Source organism: Carassius gibelio, chromosome B3, assembly GCF_023724105.1.
Source record: "Carassius gibelio isolate Cgi1373 ecotype wild population from Czech Republic chromosome B3, carGib1.2-hapl.c, whole genome shotgun sequence".
In the NCBI taxonomy this organism is placed as follows: Eukaryota; Metazoa; Chordata; class Actinopteri; order Cypriniformes; family Cyprinidae; genus Carassius; species Carassius gibelio.
Window position 1 is genome coordinate 31,020,626 of NC_068398.1, and position 25,110 is coordinate 31,045,735.

Consider the following 25,110-nt stretch of genomic DNA (forward strand, 5'->3'; position numbering starts at 1 on the left):
AATTAAAGCAACTGCCATGTGATTGGTTGATTAGATAATTGCATTAATGAGAAATTGAACAGGTGTTCCTAATAATCCTTTAGGTGAGTATATATGTGAGCTAGAAAAAAAAATCCTATAATCCTGAAAAAATGTTTAGATAAATGTTAATAAGTAAAACCCAAGACATTTTATTGTAACTTACTTTAGTGTATCCAAATTCATTGTATGTTATTTGACTCCACATACAGGCCTGAAATCAATTCTCATCTAGCAGGAAAATAAACAGAAATTAGTGTGTATGAGGAGATAAAGGAGGAAAAACCTGTCTGTGAAATGAGTGTCTATGAGGAGAAAGAGCAGGAGTCTTCTGTTGACATTCAGAGAGCAGCATCTCCAGGATTCAGCTGTGTGTCTATGAAGAGTAATGACTCCATGCGTCTGCCCCCTAAACTCAGTGATGTTGACACTCAGAGAGCAGGGTCTTCAGGATTTAGCTGTGTGTCTATGAAGAGTAATGATTCAATGCGTCTGCCCCCTAAACTCTATGATGTTGACGCTCAGAGAGCAGGGTCTCCAGGATTTAGCTGTGTGTCTATGAAGAGTAACGACTCCATGCGTCTGCCCCCTAAACTCAGAGATGTTGACGCTCAGAGAGCAGGGTCTCCAGGATTCAGCTGTGTGTCTATGAAGAGTAACGACTCCATGCGTCTGCCCCCTAAACTCAGTGATGTTGACGCTCAGAGAGCAGCGTCTCCAGGATTCAGCTGTGTGTCTATGAAGAGTAATGACTCCATGCGTCTGCCCCCTCAACTCAGTGATGTTGATGCTCAGAGAGCAGGGTCTCCAGGATTCAGCTGTGTGTCTATGAAGAGTAATGACTCCATGCGTCTGCCCCCTAAACTCAGTGATGGAGCTGCTGTGACCTCTGGCCCTGGGTGAGTATCATGTAGTTCCTCAACTATCTTATCACTATGAGTTTTAAGAATATTAAAAACCTACATTTCTTACTTTTTAAGCAACCTAAAACATCCACAAGATTTAAATTTTAGCATTGAACAATAGGGTTGTGCCGATAGACGATAGTATTGTGTATCGACGAAAGTCAGAGATATTGAGGAAAGCAGATGTCTCTGTCGATAGTCAATATGATATTAGGCTCATTGTCCTATTAATGTATTAATAATAATAATAATAATAATAATAATAACTATTATTATTTTGATTTTTATTAGGTGGCCTATTGTATTTTGGGGTTCAAACTGCCCAGCTATTTCACTTCAGCACCACACACACGCGCAAAAAAGGATTAGAGCCTGTAGTCGGTGGAAAAGTTGTAATGCTTTGACTCTGATAATTCGTTAAATCCATGAAATGAAAGAGAAAGAAAACGAGGAGTTGGCAATGGCTAGTACACGGCAACGCGCCCTTCTAATACATGAAAGATTAACTCTTTCTTGGCATTACAAATAAAGTAAAGACAAAATAATAACAAGGCGGCAGAGTGAACTTATCATCCATAGTGGTTCTAATGTATTCCTTCTCTTAAAGACTGATCACTTAATTTATAACACTCACTACGTGGTGATGACGCAGCAGGACTACGTGAGAACCACTATGGATGATAAGTCCGCTATGCTGCCTTGTTATTATTTTCATGCACTTTGCACTATAATGTGATCCATGCAAAATACATAGTTTTGGTCGTTACAGAGTCTCCATCCACAAACAGATGTACATCGTCTGCAGATGTAACATATTTCATTGCACTTTAACAAGTAATCTGAACGGCCTATATTTGTGCAATATTTCAAACAAGCCCTAACTAACTGAGTTTAATGCCACAGTAATGTTAGAAAGCATCTCATTCTTGTTTCTGTGACAGTGCGTCAGTCATGAGGCACGCGGTCCTGAGTGCTGTATGACTGATGGATCCGTTCAATTCAACTTTACTCCAAATATATGAACTTAGTTGTTTTAAATACTTAATATTTAACATGTTCGTTTATGTCCAGTATTCATGTTAAACTGTTGGACTCTACTATTGATTTTCACTGACTATATATGAACTAGTTGTTTTAAATACAGTATTTTTATATTTAATGTTAGTTTATCAGTATGTTTGAAAGTATATTTTTTGATTAATGGTGATTCCATAGGCTCTCTCTCGCGCACCTGCTTGGTTTAAAACACCAAATAGTTCTGCTATGACAAGAACAAAGAGTCTCTCTTGCTCCACATATGCATGATAATGTTGTGTATCGTCGATCTCACGGGCTGACAATATGACAATTTAAAAATGACATATCGGCCAACACTATTGAACAAATACAATTATCTTTGAACTCCAGCTGTTCACTCAAAAAATAAATTTGTCATCATTTACTTACCCTCATGTTGTTCCAAACCCAAGACATGATCTTTAAAACACATACAGTATGCAGTTTTCTTAAAAGAAACTGACAGTTTTCTGTCCCTCCATTGAAAGTCCACTCAAACAAGACTTTAAATATATAAAAAGGTCGAAGGACTTTTGATGGAGGTGAACTGTCCTTTAAGGATTTGTGAGCAGCATTCAAATAATGCACATATCATGAAGATCTTTAGAAGAGCCTGGTGAACTCACATACACCAGTAACATTTACAAGTTCTGCACTCAGACTGAGACTTGATAATGTACATTATTGTAAACCTTCATCTGTCTAGAAGTCTGATCAGTTGTCATTATCTTTATGGCACTCAAAACAAACCGCTTTTGTCTGGAAATATAGCTCATCAATTTTAATGTCAAACAGAACAATATCTAGCCTTTTTTGTGGATCCATTCAGTTTTTGAATGCTTGTTGTTCATCTTTCCACAAACAACATAATTATCTTCTCACATATGATTATATATTGATCAAACCCTTACGTGTGCTGTAAATTTACTCTAGGTCTACACACTTTCAAAGTGTACTACAGTAAAGAAAAATATGGTTAAGAAACAGATAAAGAATGACAATAATCTTAATATCCACTTCATTAATTTAACAGGTTTATAAAGGTTGAAGTGTGTATTATATTAAATAAATATTGTGTATATGACATTTGTTTTGTCTTTACAACTGTGTTATGCATATTCTAGTTTGACAAATGTTAATTTAATTTGAGAAGACAGATAAACTACAGAGAAGTAATCTGAAATATGTCTGTCTTTTTCTCCGTATCATCAACAGGAATAGAAAGAGAGCCACATCTCCAGTATCCAGCTCTGTGTCTGTGAAGAGAAACAAATCCATTGGTCAGTCTCCTTATCTCAGTGATGAACCTGCTGTGACCTCTGACCCTGTGTGAGTATCATGTGTAACATGTTTTAGTCCCCTGAATTTAGTAATGACACAGTGACCTTTGACCCTGTCTGAGTATAATCATGTGAGGTGGGACATTTAACACCAAGAGTGTGCAAAAAAAAGAGCAGAGTGTGCAAATAAATTAAAGAGAAATTATTAATTTTCATAAATATTCATCAACTAATGTTCATTTATAACAAAAAGTGCATCAGAATAAATACAAATAATATAAATAAACTTTAAAAAAAGAATTGTGTTTTCTTTTTGTGCTTTATTTGCTTTTCTGGTTACACTTTATTTTGTCCTTGTTTCAGTGTAATTACACATTTAAGTACTGAGTAATGTTAATTAACTGCATGGACTATATGGATATGGTTGAGGGTTTGGTTTAGGTTTGCATGTAAAAATTAAATACTTTATTGTTATTATGGGAGTAAGAACATGTAACGGGTAACAAGGACACCTTAAAATAAAGTGTTAACGATTTTCTCTATCAGATAACATTAATGTGTATAAATAATAAACTGAGCCTCTGTGTTTTACCAAACAGAAGATAAATCAGAGGTTTAGAGTTGAACAGACAAGGCTTTACATGTGTTTATTTGTAATTCACTACAACAGAGATTGATTGAATGTAAGTTATAATCACTTTAACTTCTAACACTTATCAATAAAATAATACTAATAAAAAAGTATTTAAGCAAAAAAAAAAAAAAAAAAAAAAAAAATTATTACCATAATCCAGAAAAAAAAAAGTTACAAACATCATGTGCAAGGATATGACATTTCAAATAAATGGTTCTGTCGGTCCTCAGTGTGTATCAAAAGGTTAATTGATGGCATTCAATGTAGATGAGGAGCCTTGTTCTCTCTTTACCATATGAAACATATTGTTTTGCCATGTGTACAGTATTCAAATGTTCAGTAATAATTTAAATACAATGCCGGTCACTATCTGAACATATGAAACTCCATTTGTGATGTCAGAAAAAAAAAAAAAAACTGGCCATAATAGACAGAAATTGTGTTACAATTACAAGGTGTCTATTAAATTAACACTCGTGATTAGAGATCGACCGATATGGGTTTTTCTATAGCCGATGCCGATGTTTAGAGGTCAGGGTCAGCCGATGGCCGATATGTGCTGCCGATTTTTAGGGCCGATATCTTGGAGTTTTCCCCTTGATTTGCATGCTAAAATGTCACACTAATAATAAGTGGATGCACAACACATTTTCTAAACCTATCATAATTTATTGAGCACTGACTTGAACCATCTCTTCATTCATCTGAATTTAGTGCACTGCACTGTATTAAAATAAAAAAAAATGTATCCAAAGTTAACCAAAAAAATTAATAAACTGACCAAGTATTAAATATATAAAACAGGTAATATATATATATGTGTGTGTGTGTGTGTGTGTGTGTGTGTGTGTGTGTGTGTGTGTGTGTGTGTGTGTGTGTGTGTCAATCATTTACATAAAAGTTTTAGAGCATTTACATGTATCAAGTAGAATTTTTCAAGTTTGTTGGAACATAAATGTAAACTTAAATATAAATTTAAATAAATAAAATTTTAGAAATAAAAATCAATTAAACTGAAAAATATTAAAAAAATATATATATATAAAAAATAAATAACAGTAGTGCTGCAAAGACACTAGCAACCAGCAACATTTGTGTTTGGTATAAATGACACAGAACACCTAAAGTGCATTCTAATTTCGAACTTACATCGCAGTCTGTTCATTATTAAAATAAAGTCCAGTCAACCAAACATTTAAAGAGTTACACTGGTCAGTTTAAATACACCGTATACCGGTCCTCTCTGCTGTTATGCCAAGGACGTTTTTGCTCATGTGAAGAGGATGATTTTTTCCGTCTAGTTTACATTAAAATAAATATTATAGTTTAACATTCAGATACATTGCGAATATGGAAACATTTGGATATGTGCAGAACAAGACGTGAGCAATAACCTCCAAATACATCTAGTCAAACCCGCGCTCGCTCGTCCTCGTATGGACTTAGTGCACATGGCATAATATCTTCTTTTTAACATAATAATAAGGACTTCTCATCTCCCAGTCTGCTGTGATGAAGTGAGCAGTTATCGTCACAGAGCTCTCCGTCCCCCTGGACGTCCACCCGTCTGTCGTGAGCGCAACAGAGGATGCTCGGGATAGCTCATCCAAAACTTTTTTCTTCTCCTGTTCATAAAGATCTGGCACCATCTTTTCACTCTAACCTCTTTCCTTCATCATTATATCTGACAGGGAAGCCAAAATGCGCGGGGCGTTCAAGCTCCTCCGCTCGGCATTATCACTGAGTGTGGACTGAACATGCGCAACTTTTTTTTTTTTTTTCATAAATCAATCCGCGGGTCACGCGTATGCCGAACTGAAGATATTGATCTGAACGGATCACGGATCAATGATGATCCGTTGCACCACTACTATAGTGTCATTTGAAAACATTGCAGTTGCGTTTCAAAATACAACAACGAGCACCACGAAACCATTTAAAGAGGCGCATTCAGCGGTCTCCTTGACAGAAAACATTCAGCAAAGTAAAATGATCTCAAACGTATGGCGCGCTCTCTTCATTTTATCAAATGATCATAATCACATTTATTCATTTTACAGTCCTGCTACTAGCATTTTATTCATACTAAAACCCCTTTAATTCAGGTGAGAGCTTTTTTTCCATGTGGCTTTTGCACATAATAATAATACCGCTGCAGACGCATTTTGCAGCATTAAGGTTATTACTTGATCGTTAATTTAAACGACGATCGATCATGGAAATTATCAAATATTGACATCCCTAAATACAAATGAATTGGATGGAAAACTGGTTATTGTCTGCATCAAACCATGCTTCCGAACAAATGTTATTCACCGTTCTGGGCAGCTCCAGGACAGCTGTCTCTCAGAGCGCGGTGCTGTCTGTGAGCGGGGCGGAGTAACGGAGCCCTCAATCACGCTGCAGTGTTTGTGAGAGCTGACAACTTCTCCACCCCATTTACAGAGTGAAATTCTTTGACTACCTTTATCTCGCAGGTCTGTTTTTGAATCTTCCAAAAGTTTTGGCTCGGGGTGCTTTACATGCAGTGGTAGTGCCTGACTTTAAATCGGCGCTACTAAACACGGATATCGGCCGATGCCGATATATTAAAAAATGACAAATATCGGCCGAGCAATATATCGGTCGACCTCTACTCGTGATATGTGGTTTTAAATAAGTTAAATTAATTTTGGATGCATTTAAATATTTTATCCATTTTGAGTGTCTGTTCTTCTAATTTTCTTTCCAGTGCTGGGAGAGCTGACCCGAACAGATATGTGTTCTGTCAGACCTTCACATCCTCCTCCAGTCAGAACCACATCAGTCATCATGACACAGAAGCAGATCTGCAGCTCGATTCTCATCAACCAGAGCATGATGATCTTCAGAGAGTCAAAGACCAGCACAAAACCAGCATGAAGAACAAGTATGAGAGCGTATTTGAGGGAGTTAAACTACAAGAGAATCAAACCCTCCTGAACAGTATTTACACACAGCTGTACATCATAGAGGGAGAGAGTGAAGGAGTGAATGAAGAACATGAAGTGTTACAGATGGAGAAAAGTTACAGGACACTCCAAGACACTCCAATCAACTGCAACGACATCTTTAATCCTTTACCTGAACCAGGAGATGAGGAGAAGAGAAGAGAGAAGAAAGACACAATAAAGACTGTTCTTACTAAAGGCATCGCTGGAATTGGAAAAACCGTCTCTGTGCAGAAGTTCATTCTGGACTGGGCCGAGGGAAAAGCCAATCAGGATGTAGATTTCATGTTTGTGCTTACATTTAGAGAACTGAACTTGATTAAAGATCATCAGTACAGTCTTCACAGACTTCTGCTTGACTTTCATCCTGAACTTCAGTATCTGGACTCAAAGATTTATGATGAATGTAAAGTTGTGTTCATCTTTGATGGTCTGGATGAAAGCAGAATTTCACTGATGTTTTCAGACAGTCAGAAAGTTTCTGATGTGACTGAGATTTCATCAGTGGGTCTGTTGATGTCAAACCTCCTGAGAGGAGATCTGCTTCCCTCTGCTCTCATCTGGATCACCACCAGACCAGCAGCAGCCAATCAGATCCCCTCCAACTACATCAACCGTGTGACAGAGATTCAGGGATTCAATGACCCTCAGAAGGAGGAATATTTCAGGAAGAGAATCAGTGACGAGCATCAAGCCAGCAGAATCATCTCGCACATCAGAAGAGCAAGAAGCCTCCACATCATGTGTCACATACCCGTCTTCTGCTGGATCTCATCCACTGTGCTTCAAAACATCCTGAAACAAGATCTCAGTGCAGAAATCCCTCAAACTCTGACTGAAATGTACATCTACTTCCTGCTCATTCAAACAAAGATGAGGAACCAGAAGTATGAAGAGCGACATCCAGAGAAACTCCTGCAGTCCAACAGAGAAGTGATTGTGAAACTTGCTGAACTGGCTTTCAATCAGCTGATGAAGGGCAATGTGATGTTTTATGAGGAGGACCTGAGAGAGAGCGGTATAGACGTCACTGACGCCTCAGTGTATTCTGGGATCTGCACTGAGATCTTTAGAGAGGAATCTGTGATTTATCACAGGAAGGTTTACAGCTTTGTTCATCTGAGCTTTCAGGAGTTTTTTGCAGCACTTTATGTGTTTTTCTGCTATTTACACAAGAACAGTGAGGTTCTGAAGATGTTCCTGACAGGAAAGAACAGAACTCAGTGTGAGGATGTTCCTCTGGATGTGTTTCTGAAAGGAGCAATGAATAAAGCCTTAAAGAGTAAAACTGGACACCTGGATCTCTTCCTTCGGTTTCTTCATGGGATCTCACTGGAGTCCAATCAGAGACTCTTACAGGAAGTACTGATACTCACAGAAAACAACCCAGAGAACATCAAGAAAATAACCCAAAACCTCAAACGAGGTCAGAAAAACAACGTCAGTCCTGACAGATGGATAAATCTGTCACACTGCTTGATTGAGATGAAGGATAACTCAGTTGTTGAAGAAATGCAGGCATTTTTAAACTCTAATACAAAAGAAAAAAGTCTTTCTCTTGCACAATGTTCAACTTTGGCAAACATAATCCTGATGTCAGAGGAGGCGCTGGATGAGTTTGAGCTTAAAAAATTCACCACTAAATCAAAAGATGGGAGACAGAGACTGTTACCTGCTCTGAGGAACTGCAGAAAAGCTGTGTAAGTGTGAAAATACAAACATGCAGTAGTTATATTTGACAAAAAATGATGGTGGAGGATATGATCTTCTGGGTTTGTTTACAAACATACAATGTAAGTTATTGCAGTTAAGTGCTGTTTTTTATTCTTAAACTAATTAATACAATAAATATATTTTATAAATTATTTTAAAAAAAAGTTTTTTATAAAATGTGTACACTTTGTAAACCAATCTACGGGTAAAACTAATATTATTGTTAGGCAGCTGTTAATGTGAATAAATAAATGATTTTTTTTAATAAACATTTATTACAGATTGGGGAGCAGAATGTTTTTGGTATATCATTTATGCAGATAAAGGCCCAATATAAACATTTTGCTGCTATGTTTTGTCAGGAAGATTAAACAATAAATCAGTTTGCTGACAAAAATGCAGAGATGCTTATTTTTGTTTTATCTACCTGCTTTATTAGGATTAGACTATTGTCAGTTTTTTCAGCAATACTCTGTGGTTTCCTTTTTACAGTTTAAAGTAGCTACTGTATCTTGTTTATGAACTGATTTATTTAATATTCTGAAATCGGACAATAAGGTTGTCCAATAGCCAGACAAGTTTCAGTCCTTCCTCTCCAGCAACCTGTCACTCAAGAAAAATTCACATCAATCAGTAAATAACAATGATCCAGAAATCAAATCAGTTTTCAAAGGAAAAAACCAAGTCCCACATTTTACTTATTTAAGAAGCTGTTTCACTCAGCTGCGTCACAATAGGGAAGACAATTACTATTTCTGGTTTATGCAGACTTTGAAGTTAAAATTACAGTGTTTTGGGGCATATGGTGTATCTTGGCCAAGTCTGCTCATTTTTTCTTTAAGTTTTTTTTTTTTCCAGCCTTAGCTTATTATTCTCTAAATATATATTTCAGCTGAAATTCTGAATTTCAGTGAACTTCACTTCACTTCAGTGAAAAAAATAATCCATCCAATGTCTTCATTTAAAATATTAATTTAAGTAAACACCCAGATTGCGTAACTCCATAGAGAGCCAAAACAAGGGCACATTTTCATTGTCTGATGATATTATCTGAAATAGTATAATCATATAACATGCATTGACATACGGTTACGTAAAATTTTACAGTCTTGCGATCTCATGGATACACCTGTTCATCAACACATCCTCTCTGTTTTCAGGTTGACATGCTGTGATCTCACTGATCGATACTGTGAAATTGTAGCTTCAGTTTTACAATCATCAAACTCCCTGAGAGAGCTGGACCTGAGTAAAAATCATCTGCAGGATTCAGGAGTGAAGCTGCTCTCTGCTGGACTGAAGAGTCCAAACTGTCAACTCAACATACTGAGGTTTGGCTTTCACACTGATTCAGATTTTAATAAAAAATAACTGAGGTCTAGGAACTATTTAACTTACATATACATTTCAAAACAGTCAGTCCGCAGTAAAATGCACACAGCCTGCTTAAAGTAGCTGTGATTTTTCACGAACTCTTGTGACTTCCGTAAAAAGTTGACGTCAGATCTCCACAGTCACCTAACTTCAGTCAGAACCGCCCACCAACCCACTCTCCTTCTGTCAAACACCCAGACAACATAGCATCCATGCTATTGCTGAGCACTGAGCAATAACAGCACTGAAACATGTCAAAAATCGGCCGACCCTTACCCTCTCACTTAAGGGATGGATGATCTGACAGGATTTTTACTATGAGGTGAATCACATCTAACGTGTATAGTAAAGACACTCATCGTGTATATAGCACATGTTGAAGATGTATGTACTTTTCAATTTCAGCAGGCAACTATTTTTATAGCTACATTATTCCAGCCACAATCAATCACAACAATGGATATCCAATCATAAATAATAATATATATAATGTCAGTTTGTTGTTTTACACACATGCACAGTCATTTTTTCCATACACAACATCGTGAGATGCAAGAAACATGACTAGAAATCTGTAGACTCATCCAAAACATAAGACAATACTTTATTGAACCTTTTCAATAAGTGCATGCTGCAAACATGAGTATTTTTGATGAACGTTTTAGTCCAGTCCACTAATTTTATCACTTTTAACCATAGCTGTCATCAGTTTGTTTGTCTGGCAGTGGCAGCAAATATGTGATCACATTTCTAATTTGAGGATGTATTACATAAATTCTGGCACCCAACATCACAACAAGACGATATTTACTTAGGTAGCCGTCTCTAGTTTCCCCTTTGTTTTGCTGCCTCCAGCTAGCGCAGTGACGTCACTCAGAAAACAACAGACCAATCAGAAGAGAGGCTCATGAATATTAATTAGACAGGCTAAAATCAACCTCCTTTGCAGATCTCCAAAGAAAGGAACTGTAAAAATATAATGAGATGTTTTTTGGTAATTATAGCTTATAAAAATGAAAGTTTACAGTATGTGACCTTTAAAAGACATGAATACAACAGTATGATAATTTGGCTATTATTAAGGATTTGTGTAATTCTATTGTATATGTACAGCAGCATGTCTGTGGATGTATTGGCAATAGCAAGTCAGGTCATGACAGAACTCAAATTCACAAATCTTTACATTCATAACATCTTTGACAATGCTCTCAGCCATCAATTTCTATTTATACAGTATATATGTAATGATTTTTTTTTTTAATTACACTGTTTAGATTGTCCAGCTGTAATCTCAGTGATCAGTGCTATGAGATCTTGGCTTCAGCTCTACAATCATCAGATTCCTCCCCGAGAGAGCTGGACCTGAGTAACAGTGACCTGCAGGGTTCAAGAGTAGAGCACCTCTGTGCTGGACTGAAGAGTCCAAACTGTCAACTCAACATACTGAGGTATGTCTTTCACATTGATTCAGATTTTAATATATTATTTCATGTGTTTTTGTATGTACAGCATATACTTTAAGGATTGTTCTACCTGTACTCTAATTCATGAGTGCAAAAACAGGATGAGAACATGATGATCATGTGGTGATTAATAAATCATCAGTTACTCCACGCAAAGTTATAATTTCTATCATACAATATTGTGATGTAACCTTCACATTCATGTTCTATGCAGACACCTTCTTATCAGAAATATGAGACGATACATCAAATGCTCTCAATCATCAATTTCTAGCTATACATCATGTATGTAATTAATTATTTCTCATTATACTCTTTAGATTGACTGACTGCAAGCTCACTGATCAGTGCTGTAAACCTGTTGCTTCAGTTTTACAATCATCAAACTCCCTGAGAGAGCTGGACCTGAGTAACAATCACCTGCAGGATTCAGGAGTGGAGCTGCTCTCTGCTGGACTGAAGAGTCCAAACTGTCAACTCAACATACTGAGGTTTAGCTTTCACATTGAATCCAGTTTTAATAATAATAATAATAATAATAATTGATTTATACATATATTCTAGTTTTACAAATACAGCTAGCAGATTGTTTCCTGTGTTTTTTTATTTGTATACTTCAAGTTTTCTTCCACATGAAACTGCTAACTCTAATGAGTGCTTTATGGTCAAGAGCTATTGAAAGACATTAATGATGAAAACAAAATGATGATGTGGCCATTAATTTATCCCACATATGAGGTTGTTATCATTACTGTATAAGATAACTGAGTATCACAGTGAGATGTAAACCTTTTACATTCATATATGCAGACAACTTATTCTAAGAAACATGGGACATTATATTCTATTGTATATGTAATTAATTATTTAAACAGTTTAGATTGGCCAGCTGTAATCTCAGTGATGCATTTAGGAATATTTAAGATTACTTAAAACAGAACAGCAACACATTTTATAGACGTGGAGAGGAGAGGAGGTAATTCTGACTTTGCTACGACGATATGGCGCTTCTGAATCAGATGCTGGACATATGGTTTGTTATTAGTTTAAGTCCTTAATGACCATTTTAAGCCCAATTGTGTGGCCACCTCCAGGAGAATAATGCAATATGTAAAAAATCTCAGGCCAATATTTTTTTTTTTTTTTTTTTTTTTTTTTATGTAAAAGAGAGTTCGCATGGCCTCAACAATCACCAGATCTTAATCTGTGCCCAATTCTGTTCTTGTAGATTTTCCTGCAGAGTTCAGCTACGACTCTGATCAAACACAACTGAAACAACTATTTAAGATCTTTAGGATCACTTGGTAATTACAGACGGGTGTGTTTGATCAGGGTTGAAATTGATATCCGGAGGAAGGTAGATCTCCATGAACATGACTTGGATTCAACAATAGAGCATCTTTGTGATGTGGTGGAATGGGATATTGACAACACATATTCTGAATACCTTCGGCAGAATTCGAATGAGCCATTTTAATCTAGATTAATCTAGATTAAAATTAATCTATGCCCACCACTAATATATATATATATATATATATATATATAAGCACTATTTTAGTTTTTGTTCACTATCCATTTTAAAATCTATCAATTAATTAATCTGTATCGGCCAGTGTGGTCCATCCTAGCTATCGGTTTCGGCAAAATCAACTATCTGCTGACCTCTATATTGTACTAAATTTCCCTGAGAAATGAAGCACACTAACATGAACACATTCTGTTGTAGGTTATCTCAGTGTTTGGTGACAGCAGAAGGATGTGCTGCTCTGGCATCAGCTCTGAGTTTAAACCCATCACACCTGAGAGAGCTGGATCTGAGCTACAATCACCCAGGAGAATCAGGAGTGAAGCTACTCAGCCACCTGGAAAAACTCAAGTAAGTTGAGCCGAAACAAACATCCTTTCTGCTGTGTGAGAGATAGAGAATTAGTCATTGTTTTGTGGTTTGTCAAGAGAAACTTTAGTAGCAAAAAAAAGTTGCATGGGAAGCTTAAAGAGTTAGTTCATAAAAAAAAAAAAATCCAAATTATGTCATTAATAACTCACCTTCATGTCGTTCCAAACTCTCCGTTGACTCCGGTGCTTGCATTGAGTGGAGAGACCCAACCAATATGGCAGCGACTCTGTTATTTAGTCAATAACTTAGTTTAATATTTGACTAATTTACTGAGGTGGTATCGTTGTTAGCTTACAAAAATGATGATAATTTGGTGGATAATTTACATTTTCTCGTTAATAACAGGTAGTGTATTCTGATGTAAAATTAACGGTCGTCTGAGGACGCTCTACAACCATCTTATCTGAGCTCAAAACGCTGCTTGAGCGAGTGTCAAGATACTAAAAATAATAAATACATAAATATGAACGTTTTTATGTGTGTTTATTTTTGTTCTCTGTACTTTATTTCAATAGCATTTAATGATTATGAACATAAAAGCATTACAAAAAACAATAATTATATACCATCGATGAAACCACAAAGCTGAAGCGGAGGTATGTATAACTGCAATATAAAGTAATTTTAAGTATTATTGCTATTAGTATTATTTTCTAAAATTAAGTACATGTAATATAAAAGTACGTATGGCAACAGCTCCAAGTCTCATGCGCAGTGTAGGCTATACTGTCCGAATCCATTCACTTATTTATTTGTTCACTCCTTCCTGATATAGTGAACTCAACTGCCATACACTATATAGGGATTAGTGAATGAGTGAGCGATTTCAGACACAGCAATAGTGTGACATGTGTTAACCAAAAGTGTAAACATAGATGACGTCACAGGTTTTTTTTTTTAATTAAGGAAGATAGCCTTCGTTTGTATGTAGGCCTAGGAAATTTATATCTTTTTTTGCGTAATACTGTTTTTATTGCATTTTCTTAAACACTTACACAACAATGTACATCACATGTCTGTAACATCACATATAATGTATAAAAACAAAAAAACAAAACAAAAAAAGACAAACAAACAAACACTGGGGCTCATATTACTTGAAAAATGCAATAGCACAAACCAACATTGGATAAAGTATGTACTTTGGAAGACAGAGTTAACAGTACACTGCAATCAATAATAGCCACATAAGATAAATAAAATAAAATAGGATTAGTGCAAATTAAAATGTATTTTCAAATGAATATAATACCTAATCAAGCATTTTGTTCCCCCTCTATTATATTGTTAATATCCCCTTGCTCAATAAATAATAAAAAGGGACTCCAAAACCTCTTAAATTGGTCTTCTTTACCCTTAAGAATATATGTTATGCATGAAGATATTTCAACTACTACTACATTACTACAACTACTACTACATTGAGTTGTAGTAGGCCTTTCTATCTTTTTCCAATAAATGGCGATGAGCCGTTTAGCATGTAGAATACACATATCTATCAATACTTGAGTGTCCTTTTTAATTTTCCAGTTATCTGGATGAATACCAATAATGAAAAGCTCAGGATCCAGTGGCAATCTCACTGAGACTATATGCCATATCATATTATTAATTTCTTTCCAAAACTCTTTTATTTGATCACATTCCACATACAATGAATCAACGTGCCTTTTGAAATTTATATATTTATAATACTTACTTAAATATAATTAATATTATTTTATTGCTTTTGTATTAGTTGTATGAAGAGTAAAAAAAAAATTGGTCGGTCTTAACGCAAATTTACAATCGGCAAGTCGGTCGGACTAAAAGCAGAAAAAAATAAAAAATTGAGTCAGTCCTAAATTGACAGGGTCGGTCGGGTTACGGCAAACAAGATTATTTTTAAGGATGGTCTTACAGTTTTCAAGTTCCTCTCTGAGTTCTATGTTTTCTTCCTGTAGCCCTTCTATTCTTTGCATTTTTTGAATTTATTCATTTACAGGGACCTTGAAAAGATACATAAGCAGCATAAACAAAACTTTTGTGTTATTTTGTTTAAAAAAAAAAGCAAAATATGAAAAACTCTGTTTCTGAAATTGATAATGACAGTACAGTTTCATAGTATTTACAATTTTTTGCCTGTTTTCTTTTTGGCTTATATTTAATTCGTTGCTTCCTTACATGCTGCCCAGCCTTTGTTTCTTTTCTTATTTTTTATTTTTATTTTTTGCTGGCTTTAAAAAAAGTAATAATTAAAAAAGAAAAAAAAGAGCATACTTGCTGAGGCTGAGCTGACAGTCTTTGGAACCACATCATCTGAGCTTTTTTGGTTTTAAAATTCTTCATTGGCTGGGTACATCAGCACCACACTTCATCTTCCCAATTAATCTGTCTCTCCTTAAGCAGGTTTTCATCCAAGTGTGTGACTCTGTAATGTAAAAACATGTCAACAATAGAGTCATCAGATGATCGAACTTAGTGGATGTGATATTTTTTTTTTTTTTTTTTTTTTTTTTTACATATTAATATCCTTTTAAATGTAAAACCAAAACAACAGTTAACATCCTAGAAGTTGGAACAAACATAGATTTCTGCAGCAGCACTCTTTATTCGTTTTACTCACACAGAAACAATATAAATAGTAAATATTGTATAACACCAAACTCAGTATAAATCTCATTAAACTATCATGAACACTGGCTATAGGCTGCTACTGTATATACTGATCCACCAATGTAAAGTTATCTTGGTTTAGTTAAAGGACCTGACACATTTGAGCTGGACCCATCTGGACAATTTCAGTGTCCAATTTATCAACAAATAACCCTTTATGAATCAACTTAAAACAAATAACCCTTTATGAACCAATTCATAAACAAATAACCCCTAATGAACCCTGTGTATTAATGAAAAGCTGTATGTTATCTTTAGTGGTGTCCTCTAAGTAAATCAAGTTTCATGTAAATGAACTATTAAACTGATATTAAACTGATATACAACAAACTTAGCAACATATGAACATTAAAAGTACTGCAGAAGCACTTAATAATCTTCTCACCAGCAAAGTACAAGATTCAAAGGACACAAAATCATCTCGCAGTGGGCCAGCTGATTAACTTACTTCCTCTGGAAACGTTAAATCCCATTCTCCATTATTTAATGTTTGGAAGTGAATGTGCATGTCTTCAATGTAACACGACAGACCTATTTTGACTCTTTTTTTTTTTTTTTTTTTATGTTGTTGTTAAAAAAAATCTAATAATCCGAAACGCAACATTGAAAATGTGTTATAGTTTAGATAAAACAGCTATAATATAATGATAACATCAATATTGTACACGCACACACACACACACACACACACATATATACAGTGGGGATCGAAAGTTTGGACACCCTTTGCAGGTTCTGTGAAAATGCAAGTAATTTTCAAAAAATAAGAGAGATCATACTAAATTCATGTTATATTTTATTTAGTACTGTCCTGAGTAAGATATTGTACATAAAAGATATTAACATTTAGTCCACAAGACAAAAGAATTGCTGAAATTATTAAAATAACCCCACTCAAAAGTTTGGGAACCCTTGGTTCTTAATACTGTGTTCTGTTACCTGATGATCCTCGACTGTCTTTCTGTTTTGTGATGGTTGTGCATGAGTCCCTTGTTTGTTCTGAACAGTTAAACTGAGCAGCGTTCTTCAGAAAAAATCTTTAAGGTCCTGCAGATTCTTCAGTTTTCCAGCATCTTTGCATATTTGAACCCTTTCCAGCAGTGACTGTATGATTTTGAGATGCATCTTTTCAGACTGAGGACATTTGAGGGACTCAAACACAACTATTTAAAAAGATTCAAACATTCACTGATGCTCCAGAAGGAAACAAGATGCATTAAGAGCTGGATGCATTTTGTCGTGTGGACTAAATGTTAATATCTTTTATGTACAATATCTTACTCAGGACAGTACTAAATAAAAAATAACATGCATTTAGTATGATCTCTCTTATTTTTTGAAAATTACTCATATTTTCACAGATTCTGCAAGGGGTGCCCAAACTTTCGATCCCCACTGTATAAATTATACTTAATTCATAAAACATATATTTTGTGGGAATGCACTATCTGTGAATATTAATTTATTGTTCATTTTCAATTCTGGTTAAGTGAGACTGCTTGTTTATATTTTACAAATATTTAAGCAGTCGAACAGGCATTTTTTATATATTAATTCAGATCGTAAAGTACCCTTTAAAAGATCACATTACTATTAGGGGTGGCGGAAAATTCGATTCTTAGATGCATCGCGATGCGGACGTGGACGATTCTGAATAGATTCAAAATGTCCAAAATCGATAAAAAAAAAAAAAAAAAAAAAAAAAAAAAAAAAAAAATTATATGGTTCTAATAACGTAATATTGACGGAACGCAAAAAACGGAACCCTGAAGCGCGGAAGTGCAGTGCCCGGACCGTCTGTGACGTGCACATAACAGAGAGAGACGCAACGGCTGAGCGCGATGTCCAAACACCCTTCTCGTTAAAAGCTGACGTGTGGAAATATTTTGGCTTCTGTGAAGTTGAAGGGCGAAAGGAGCTGGACAAGAGCCGCACTATTTGTAAGTTTTGTAGAGTAAAACTAAAATATTTTGGAAACACCACAAATATGAGAAGCCATATAACCCAAAGGAGGAAAAACACTCGGCTGTAACTGTTACCGGTCATTGCTGCTAAACAGAGGACATTGAGCAGACTATATTGTCGAAGCTTCCCCTCGGCTCGGAAAGGGCAAAGCGCATTACACAATCAATCGCAACTTTTATTGCGGTTGATTTGCGTCCATATTACAACGTCCCATCTCTGAGATATTTCACAGACACAGCGACACAGCCAAAATGATTGACGGTTTAAACGGTCACAGAATGCACGTAACTAAGCAACAGAGCATCCGTTAAAGAAGGAGCTATGTTTCCATGGCGACGCGTCAGGCTCGTCACGTGACACACCGCGGCCACCACACTGTGTGACACACAGATCGTGTTTATTACGTAAAATATTCACAAACTCGCTCATGTCCTGAACTATCTGATATTCTGATTCACAGATGTGTGTAAATGAGTGTGTTTTGTCGTTTAAAACACTTTCTAAATGATCTTGATCGTGATCTGTAATGTGAGATGGGTGCCGTCGTGCTACACTGCATCTGTCCGTGCTGACGTCCAAACTCAGGATATTATATTACTGTTTCCATATAGAGCAAATATACATCTGAACTAATATTATATTGGATTAATCTGTTCACCTTCTTACTGATAACAGTGGAATATAGTTCCTCATAAAACTCGAGGTGTTTATCCATCTGTCTTAAAACAAACAGCAGAAATATTTCATTTGCAGATGTTCCTCCAGTTTTCAGGTTGATGGTTATCAAAGTACTTTAAGTGATAACTTCTTTACACGGACAGGTTTTCTCATAGTAAAGTGAAGTATAGTGATACACCAAGACTTGATAATAACAAAAGTCAAGAAACTAAACTTAACTGAATTAAAGCAGCTAGCACATTGACATTGTTTCCTAGTTTCAGTTTAAATGTAAAGTTTAGAAGAAGTGTTTGCCGGACAAAATTAAAATTAGAAAAACAATCTCAGTGTGTTTCTGGATTCTACACCTGACTCTAGATGGACATTGATAAATGGGTGAATAAATCTTTTCCTTTTCAACATTGCTGTGAGAAATATAAACTGATTATGTTATACATTTCTCATCTGATTATTTCTGAACATCAGGTTTAGCCGACTGTCCATCAAGCAATAGCCCAAGTGTATATCAGTGTGTGTGTGTGTGTGTGTGTGTGTGTAAGCCTGTTGTCCACAGATGAACATCAGGTTTTGTAGCGTGCAGTGTTTTATTTTAGCGGCTAATGAAACTGAAGTTTAGAGACTCAGAAGTTACCGTGACAACATCCTGATAATATGATGCGCTTCCTGAAATATCACCTAAAGTGAAAACATTGTTTACTTCTCTCTAATAAATGATCTGTGTGTGTGTGTGTTTGTGTGTGTGCGTGTGTGTGTGTGTGCGTGTGTGTGTGTGTGCGTGTGTGTGTGTGTGTGTGTGTTTTCTAGTGTGGATCATGGAGGAGAGATCATGATCCCATCAGGACGCCACAAATGTAAGTCACACACAGAAACACAGTTTTGTTGTTTGTAGTTGAGTTGTAAATGTGTGTGTTGTAATGTGTGTGTGTTGTGTTCAGACGCCTGTGATCTCACACTGGATCCAAACACAGCAAACACTCGACTCGTTCTGTCCGAGGAGAACAGAAAGGTGACGCGTGTCTCTGAGGATCAGTCGTATCCTGATCATCCCGACAGATTTGATCATCGTCCTCAGGTTGTGTGTTCAGAGAGACTGACTGGACGCTGTTACTGGGAGACTGAATGGAGCGGAGGAGTTTATATATCAGTGTGTTATAAAGAAATCAAGAGGAAAGGATGGAGTGACTGTTGGTTTGGATTTAATGATATCTCCTGGAGTCTTGAATGCTCTGATCGAGGATTCACTGCTCTTCACAATCATAACTCCACTCGTATCTCTGTTTCTCCAGACTCCTGTAAGAGAGTCGCAGTGTTTCTGGACGAGTCGAGCAGCTCTCTGTCCTTCTACAGCGTCTCTGACACACACACACTCACACACTTACACACATTCACACACACATTCACTCAACCTCTACTCGCTGGATTTAACCTTCCTTATACAAACTCTTCAGTGTCTCTGTGTCACATTAAACACTAAACACACACACACACACACACACACACACATACACACACACACTCACACAAACACACACACTCACACACACACACACTTACACACACTCACACACACATTCACTCAACCTCTCTACGCTGGATTTTACCTTTATACAAACTCTTCAGTGTCTCTGTGTCACATTAAACACTAAACACTCACACACACACACACACTCACACACTTACACACACACACACACACACATTAGTACACACAGGTTGAGTGTGTAATGACATGAAAGTGTGTGTTTTAATCTGAACTCCTGTGAATGTCATCTTCAGGAAGTTGAACATCAGTTTCCTGTTTCTGATCACCATGAAGATGTTTCAGTCACACACAAAAACAGACAAATACACAAGTGTGTGTGTGGAATCAGCTCATATTTACACTGCTCTTTCATATTTCTCTGACTCTATTTTCACGAGTTCACGTCATTGTAGTGTAATAGAGTTCAGAATAAAATTACTTCTTCATCATCATTATTCATATTATTATAATTATCATGTGTCTGAAACCTACATTCAAAGAACTGCTGGAGAAAAGTGTTTATGCAGCTGTACATTAAAAACATTAATGTGAAGAATTTAACGCTCGGAGCCTCTTCATTTTTATCTCACACTTGATGCTTGAAATTTAAGTTTCCCTTTGTTTTTGTAAGAAAATTATTGTATACATTTTCTCAATCAGTAATATTTTTAGTTTTTTTATCTTGAATTTTTAGGCGATTTTATGATAGCATGAAATATTTATACAGTTTTTATCATCTATTTATCTTCCATGAAAATGAATTAAACTCCTCCTTTTTTGGGTCAATCTTGGTGCTTGAAATTAAGTGTTTTTTTGTTTTTTTTAGGAAGATTAAAGTAATACACTTTTATTCAACAATATTTTTAGTTTTTTTATTTTGAATTTTGAGGAGATACTGTAATATTATGCTATATTTATACAGTTTTTATCACCTTTTTTTTCCATGAAAACAAATTTAACTAATCTTTTTGGGTCACTCTTGGTGCTTGAAATTAAGTGTTTTTTTGTTTTTTTAGGAAAATTAAAGTAATACATTTTTATTCAACAATATTTTTAGTTTTTTTATTTTGAATGTTAAGGAGATTTTATAATTCTACTCAATATTTATGCTGTTTTTATCATCTATTTTTCTTCCATGAAAATAAATTAAACTCCTCCATTTTTGGGTCACTCTTGGTGCTTGAAATTAAGTGTTTTTTGTTTTTTTTAGGAAGATTAAAGTAATACACTTTTATTCAACAATATTTTTAGTTTTTTTATTTTGAATTTTGAGGAGATTCTGTAATATTATGCTATATTTATACAGTTTTTATCACCTTTTTTTTTCCATGAAAACAAATTTAACTCTAATCTTTTTGGGTCACTCTTGGTGCTTGAAATTAAGTGTTTTTTTGTTGTTGTTTGTTTGTTTGTATTTTTTTAGGAAAATTAAAGTAATACATTTTTATTCAACAATATTTTTAGTTTTTTATTTTGAATGTTAAGGAGATTTTATAATTCTACTCAATATTTATGCTGTTTTTATCATCTATTTATCTTCAATGAAAATAAATTAAACTCCTTCATTTTTGGTCACTCTTGGTGCTTGAAATTAAGTGTTTTTTTGTTTTTTTAGGAAAATTAAAGTAATACATTTTTATTCAATAATATATATATATATATATATATATATATATATATATATATATATATATATATATATATTTTTTTTTTTAGAAAATTATTGTTTACATTTTCTTATTCAGAAATATTTTTAGTTTTTTTTATCTTGAATTTTTAGGCGATTTTATGATAGTATGAAATATTTATACAGTTTTTATCATCTATTTATCTTCAATGAAAATAAATTAAACTCCTTCATTTTTGGGTCACTCTTGGTGCTTGAAATTAAGTGTTTTTTGTTTTTTTAGGAAAATTAAAGTAATACACTTTTATTCAACAATATTTTTAGTTTTTTATTTTGAATGTTAAGGAGATTTTATAATTCTACTCAATATTTATGCTGTTTTTATCATCTATTTATCTTCAATGAAAATAAATTAAACTCCTTCATTTTTGGTCACTCTTGGTGCTTGAAATTAAGTGTTTTTTTGTTTTTTTAGGAAAATTAAAGTAATACATTTTTATTCAATAATATATATATATATATATATATATATATATATATATATATATATATATATATATATATATATATATTTTAGAAAATTATTGTTTACATTTTCTTATTCAGAAATATTTTTAGTTTTTTTATCTTGAATTTTTAGGCGATTTTATGATAGTATGAAATATTTATACAGTTTTTATCATCTATTTATCTTCCATGAAAATGAATTAAACTCCTCCTTTTTTGGGTCACACTTGGTGCTTGAAATTAAGTGTTTTTTGTTGTTTGTTTGTTTGTTTTTAGGAAAATTAAAGTAATACATTTTTATTCAACAATATTTTTAGTTTTTTATTTTGAATTTTGAAGAGATTTTATAATGCTACACAATATTTATACAGTTTTTATCATCTATTTTTCTTCCATGAAAATGAATTAAACTCCTCCTTTTTTGGGTCAATCTTGGTGCTTGAAATTAAGTGTTTTTTTTTTTTTATTGTTTTTTTTTTTTTTTTTTTAGGAAAATTAAAGTAATACATTTTTATTCAATAATATATATATAATTTTTTTTTAAGAAAATTATTGTATACATTTTCTCAATCAGTAATATTTTTAGTTTTTTTATCTTGAATTTTTAGGCGATTTTATGATAGCATGAAATTTTTATACAGTTTTTATCATCTATTTATCTTCAATGAAAATAAATTAAACTCCTTCATTTTTGGTCACTCTTGGTGCTTGAAATTAAGTGTTTTTTGTTTTTTTAGGAAAATTAAAGTAATACACTTTTATTCAACAATATTTTTAGTTTTTTATTTTGAATTTTAAGGAGATTTTATAACTCTACTCAATATTTATGCTGTTTTTATCATCTATTTATCTTCAATGAAAATAAATTAAACTCCTTCATTTTTGGGTCACTCTTGGTGCTTGAAATTAAGTGTTTTTTTGTTTTTTTAGGAAAATTAAAGTAATACATTTTTATTCAATAATATATATATATATATTTTTAGAAAATTATTGTTTACATTTTCTTATTCAGAAATATTTTTAGTTTTTTTTATCTTGAATTTTTAGGCAATTTTATGATGGTATGAAATATTTATACAGTTTTTATCATCTATTTATCTTCATTGAAAATAAATTAAACTCCTTCATTTTTGGGTCACACTTGGTGCTTGAAATTAAGTGTTTTTTGTTTTTTTAGGAAGATTAAAGTAATACACTTTTATTCAACAATATTTTTAGTTTTTTATTTTGAATTTTAAGGAGATTTTATAATTCTACTCAATATTTAAACAGTTTTTATCATCTATTTATCTTCAATGAAAATAAATTAAACTCCTTCATTTTTGGTCACTCTTGGTGCTTGAAATTAAGTGTTTTTTTGTTTTTTTAGGAAGATTAAAGTAATACACTTTTATTCAACAATATTTTTATTTTTTTTATTTTGAATTTTGAGGAGATACTGTAATATTATGCTATATTTATACAGTTTTTATCACCTTTTTTTTCCATGAAAACAAATTTAACTCTAATCTTTTTGGGTCACTCTTGGTGCTTGAAATTAAGTGTTTTTTTGTTTTTTTTAGGAAGATTAAAGTAATACACTTTTATTCAACAATATTTTTAGTTTTTTTATTTTGAATTTTGAGGAGATTCTGTAATATTATGCTATATTTATACAGTTTTTATCACCTTTTTTTTCCATGAAAACAAATTTAACTAATCTTTTTGGGTCACTCTTGGTGCTTGAAATTAAGTGTTTTTTTGTTTTTTTAGGAAAATTAAAGTAATACACTTTTATTCAACAATATTTTTAGTTTTTTTATTTTGAATTTTGAGGAGATTCTGTAATATTATGCTATATTTATACAGTTTTTATCACCTTTTTTTTCCATGAAAACAAATTTAACTCTAATCTTTTTGGGTCACTCTTGGTGCTTGAAATTAAGTGTTTTTTTTGTTGTTGTTTGTTTGTTTGTATTTTTTTAGGAAAATTAAAGTAATACATTTTTATTCAACAATATTTTTAGTTTTTTATTTTGAATGTTAAGGAGATTTTATAATTCTACTCAATATTTATGCTGTTTTTATCATCTATTTATCTTCAATGAAAATAAATTAAACTCCTTCATTTTTGGGTCACTCTTGGTGCTTGAAATTAAGTGTTTTTTGTTTTTTTTTAGGAAGATTAAAGTAATACTGTCAAGTTCTGATCTATTCCTTGTGCAATTCCCCACTTGAAAAGGACAATCCCTCCACATGAAGCTTTTAACTGGATTTCACTCAATAAACAGCCATGGGAACAGTTGTTTGTCTTTTATTTACCATTCCTTGATAGCAGTAAACAGGTGAAAAACCTCAAAAGAAATGACAAATACCAGTTATTATTTGAGTTGACAGTCAAACTAAACAATTCTTCACATTCACCTCAGATAAACACAGTACTGTCATTACAAAATACAAGGTTTCCACTTTTAAGAAGTATTTTCATTGTAAAGAATTATTCTAAGGCATCATTGTAGCCACACAACTATATCCTTTACAAAACAATCAATTGTTATTTTAATTTTTAGAACCTTATCATCTTTTAACAAAGTATCTTTAGCCAAATAATTTTAGACTATACATTTTTAACTGAATTAAGAACTTTGTTTATTAAGATTTCTACAAAGTTGAAATTACTTTTAACAATTTCAAACACATTCTTTGTCAAACAATGAATTTGGAACTTGATTACCCCACAAACAACATTTGAAGTTACAAATACCACTGCAAAAGTCCTATCAAAGTCAACAAGAGTTCAAGAGTTTGTGTTTTCCAGAGTACCATTAGCACTGCACTGCTTAAGGCAGTCTAGCCAAACATGGC

At 33.7% G+C, this 25,110-nt stretch overlaps 3 protein-coding genes across 11 annotated transcripts in view; 2 read left to right on the forward strand and 1 right to left on the reverse strand.

The window, feature by feature from the left end:
* LOC127953117 (NACHT, LRR and PYD domains-containing protein 3) overlaps nt 1–20,109 on the forward strand; it is a 117,596-nt gene extending 97,487 nt beyond the window's left edge. The window contains exon 14 of the mRNA XM_052552037.1: nt 19,966–20,109. The gene's annotated coding sequence lies outside the window, so the exon portion shown is untranslated. The remainder of the gene's footprint in view (nt 1–19,965) is intronic.
* Nucleotides 1–25,110, reverse strand: part of LOC127953131 (SEC14-like protein 1) — a 105,942-nt gene that overhangs the window by 51,989 nt on the left and 28,843 nt on the right. The window lies entirely within an intron of this gene.
* Nucleotides 231–20,688, forward strand: LOC127953116 (NACHT, LRR and PYD domains-containing protein 3-like). 3 transcript variants are annotated; one of them, XM_052552032.1, is made up of 9 exons: nt 234–917; nt 3,195–3,308; nt 6,625–8,562; nt 9,736–9,906; nt 11,224–11,397; nt 11,733–11,903; nt 13,142–13,291; nt 19,415–19,461; nt 19,546–20,688. In XM_052552032.1, the coding sequence occupies exons 1-9, from the start codon at nt 316–318 to the stop codon at nt 20,082–20,084; spliced, it is 3,906 nt and encodes a 1,301-aa protein (XP_052407992.1). In that variant the 5' UTR covers nt 234–315; the 3' UTR covers nt 20,085–20,688. The 3 variants fall into 3 exon arrangements, with proteins under 3 accessions (XP_052407994.1, XP_052407993.1, XP_052407992.1); XM_052552034.1 differs by lacking the exon at nt 11,733–11,903 and having other exon boundaries at nt 231–917; XM_052552033.1 differs by lacking the exon at nt 11,224–11,397 and having other exon boundaries at nt 231–917.

Excerpts from the sequence above, each read along its gene's own strand:
- LOC127953116 (XM_052552032.1), top strand. The coding sequence starts at position 316 with ATGAGTGTCTATGAGGAGAAAGAGCAGGAGTCTTCTGTTGACATTCAG. Across the intron at positions 9,907-11,223 it reads TGTCAACTCAACATACTGAG|ATTGTCCAGCTGTAATCTCA; the intron begins GTTTGGCTTTCA and ends TACACTGTTTAG. Across the intron at positions 13,292-19,414 it reads AGCCACCTGGAAAAACTCAA|TGTGGATCATGGAGGAGAGA; the intron begins GTAAGTTGAGCC and ends TGTGTTTTCTAG.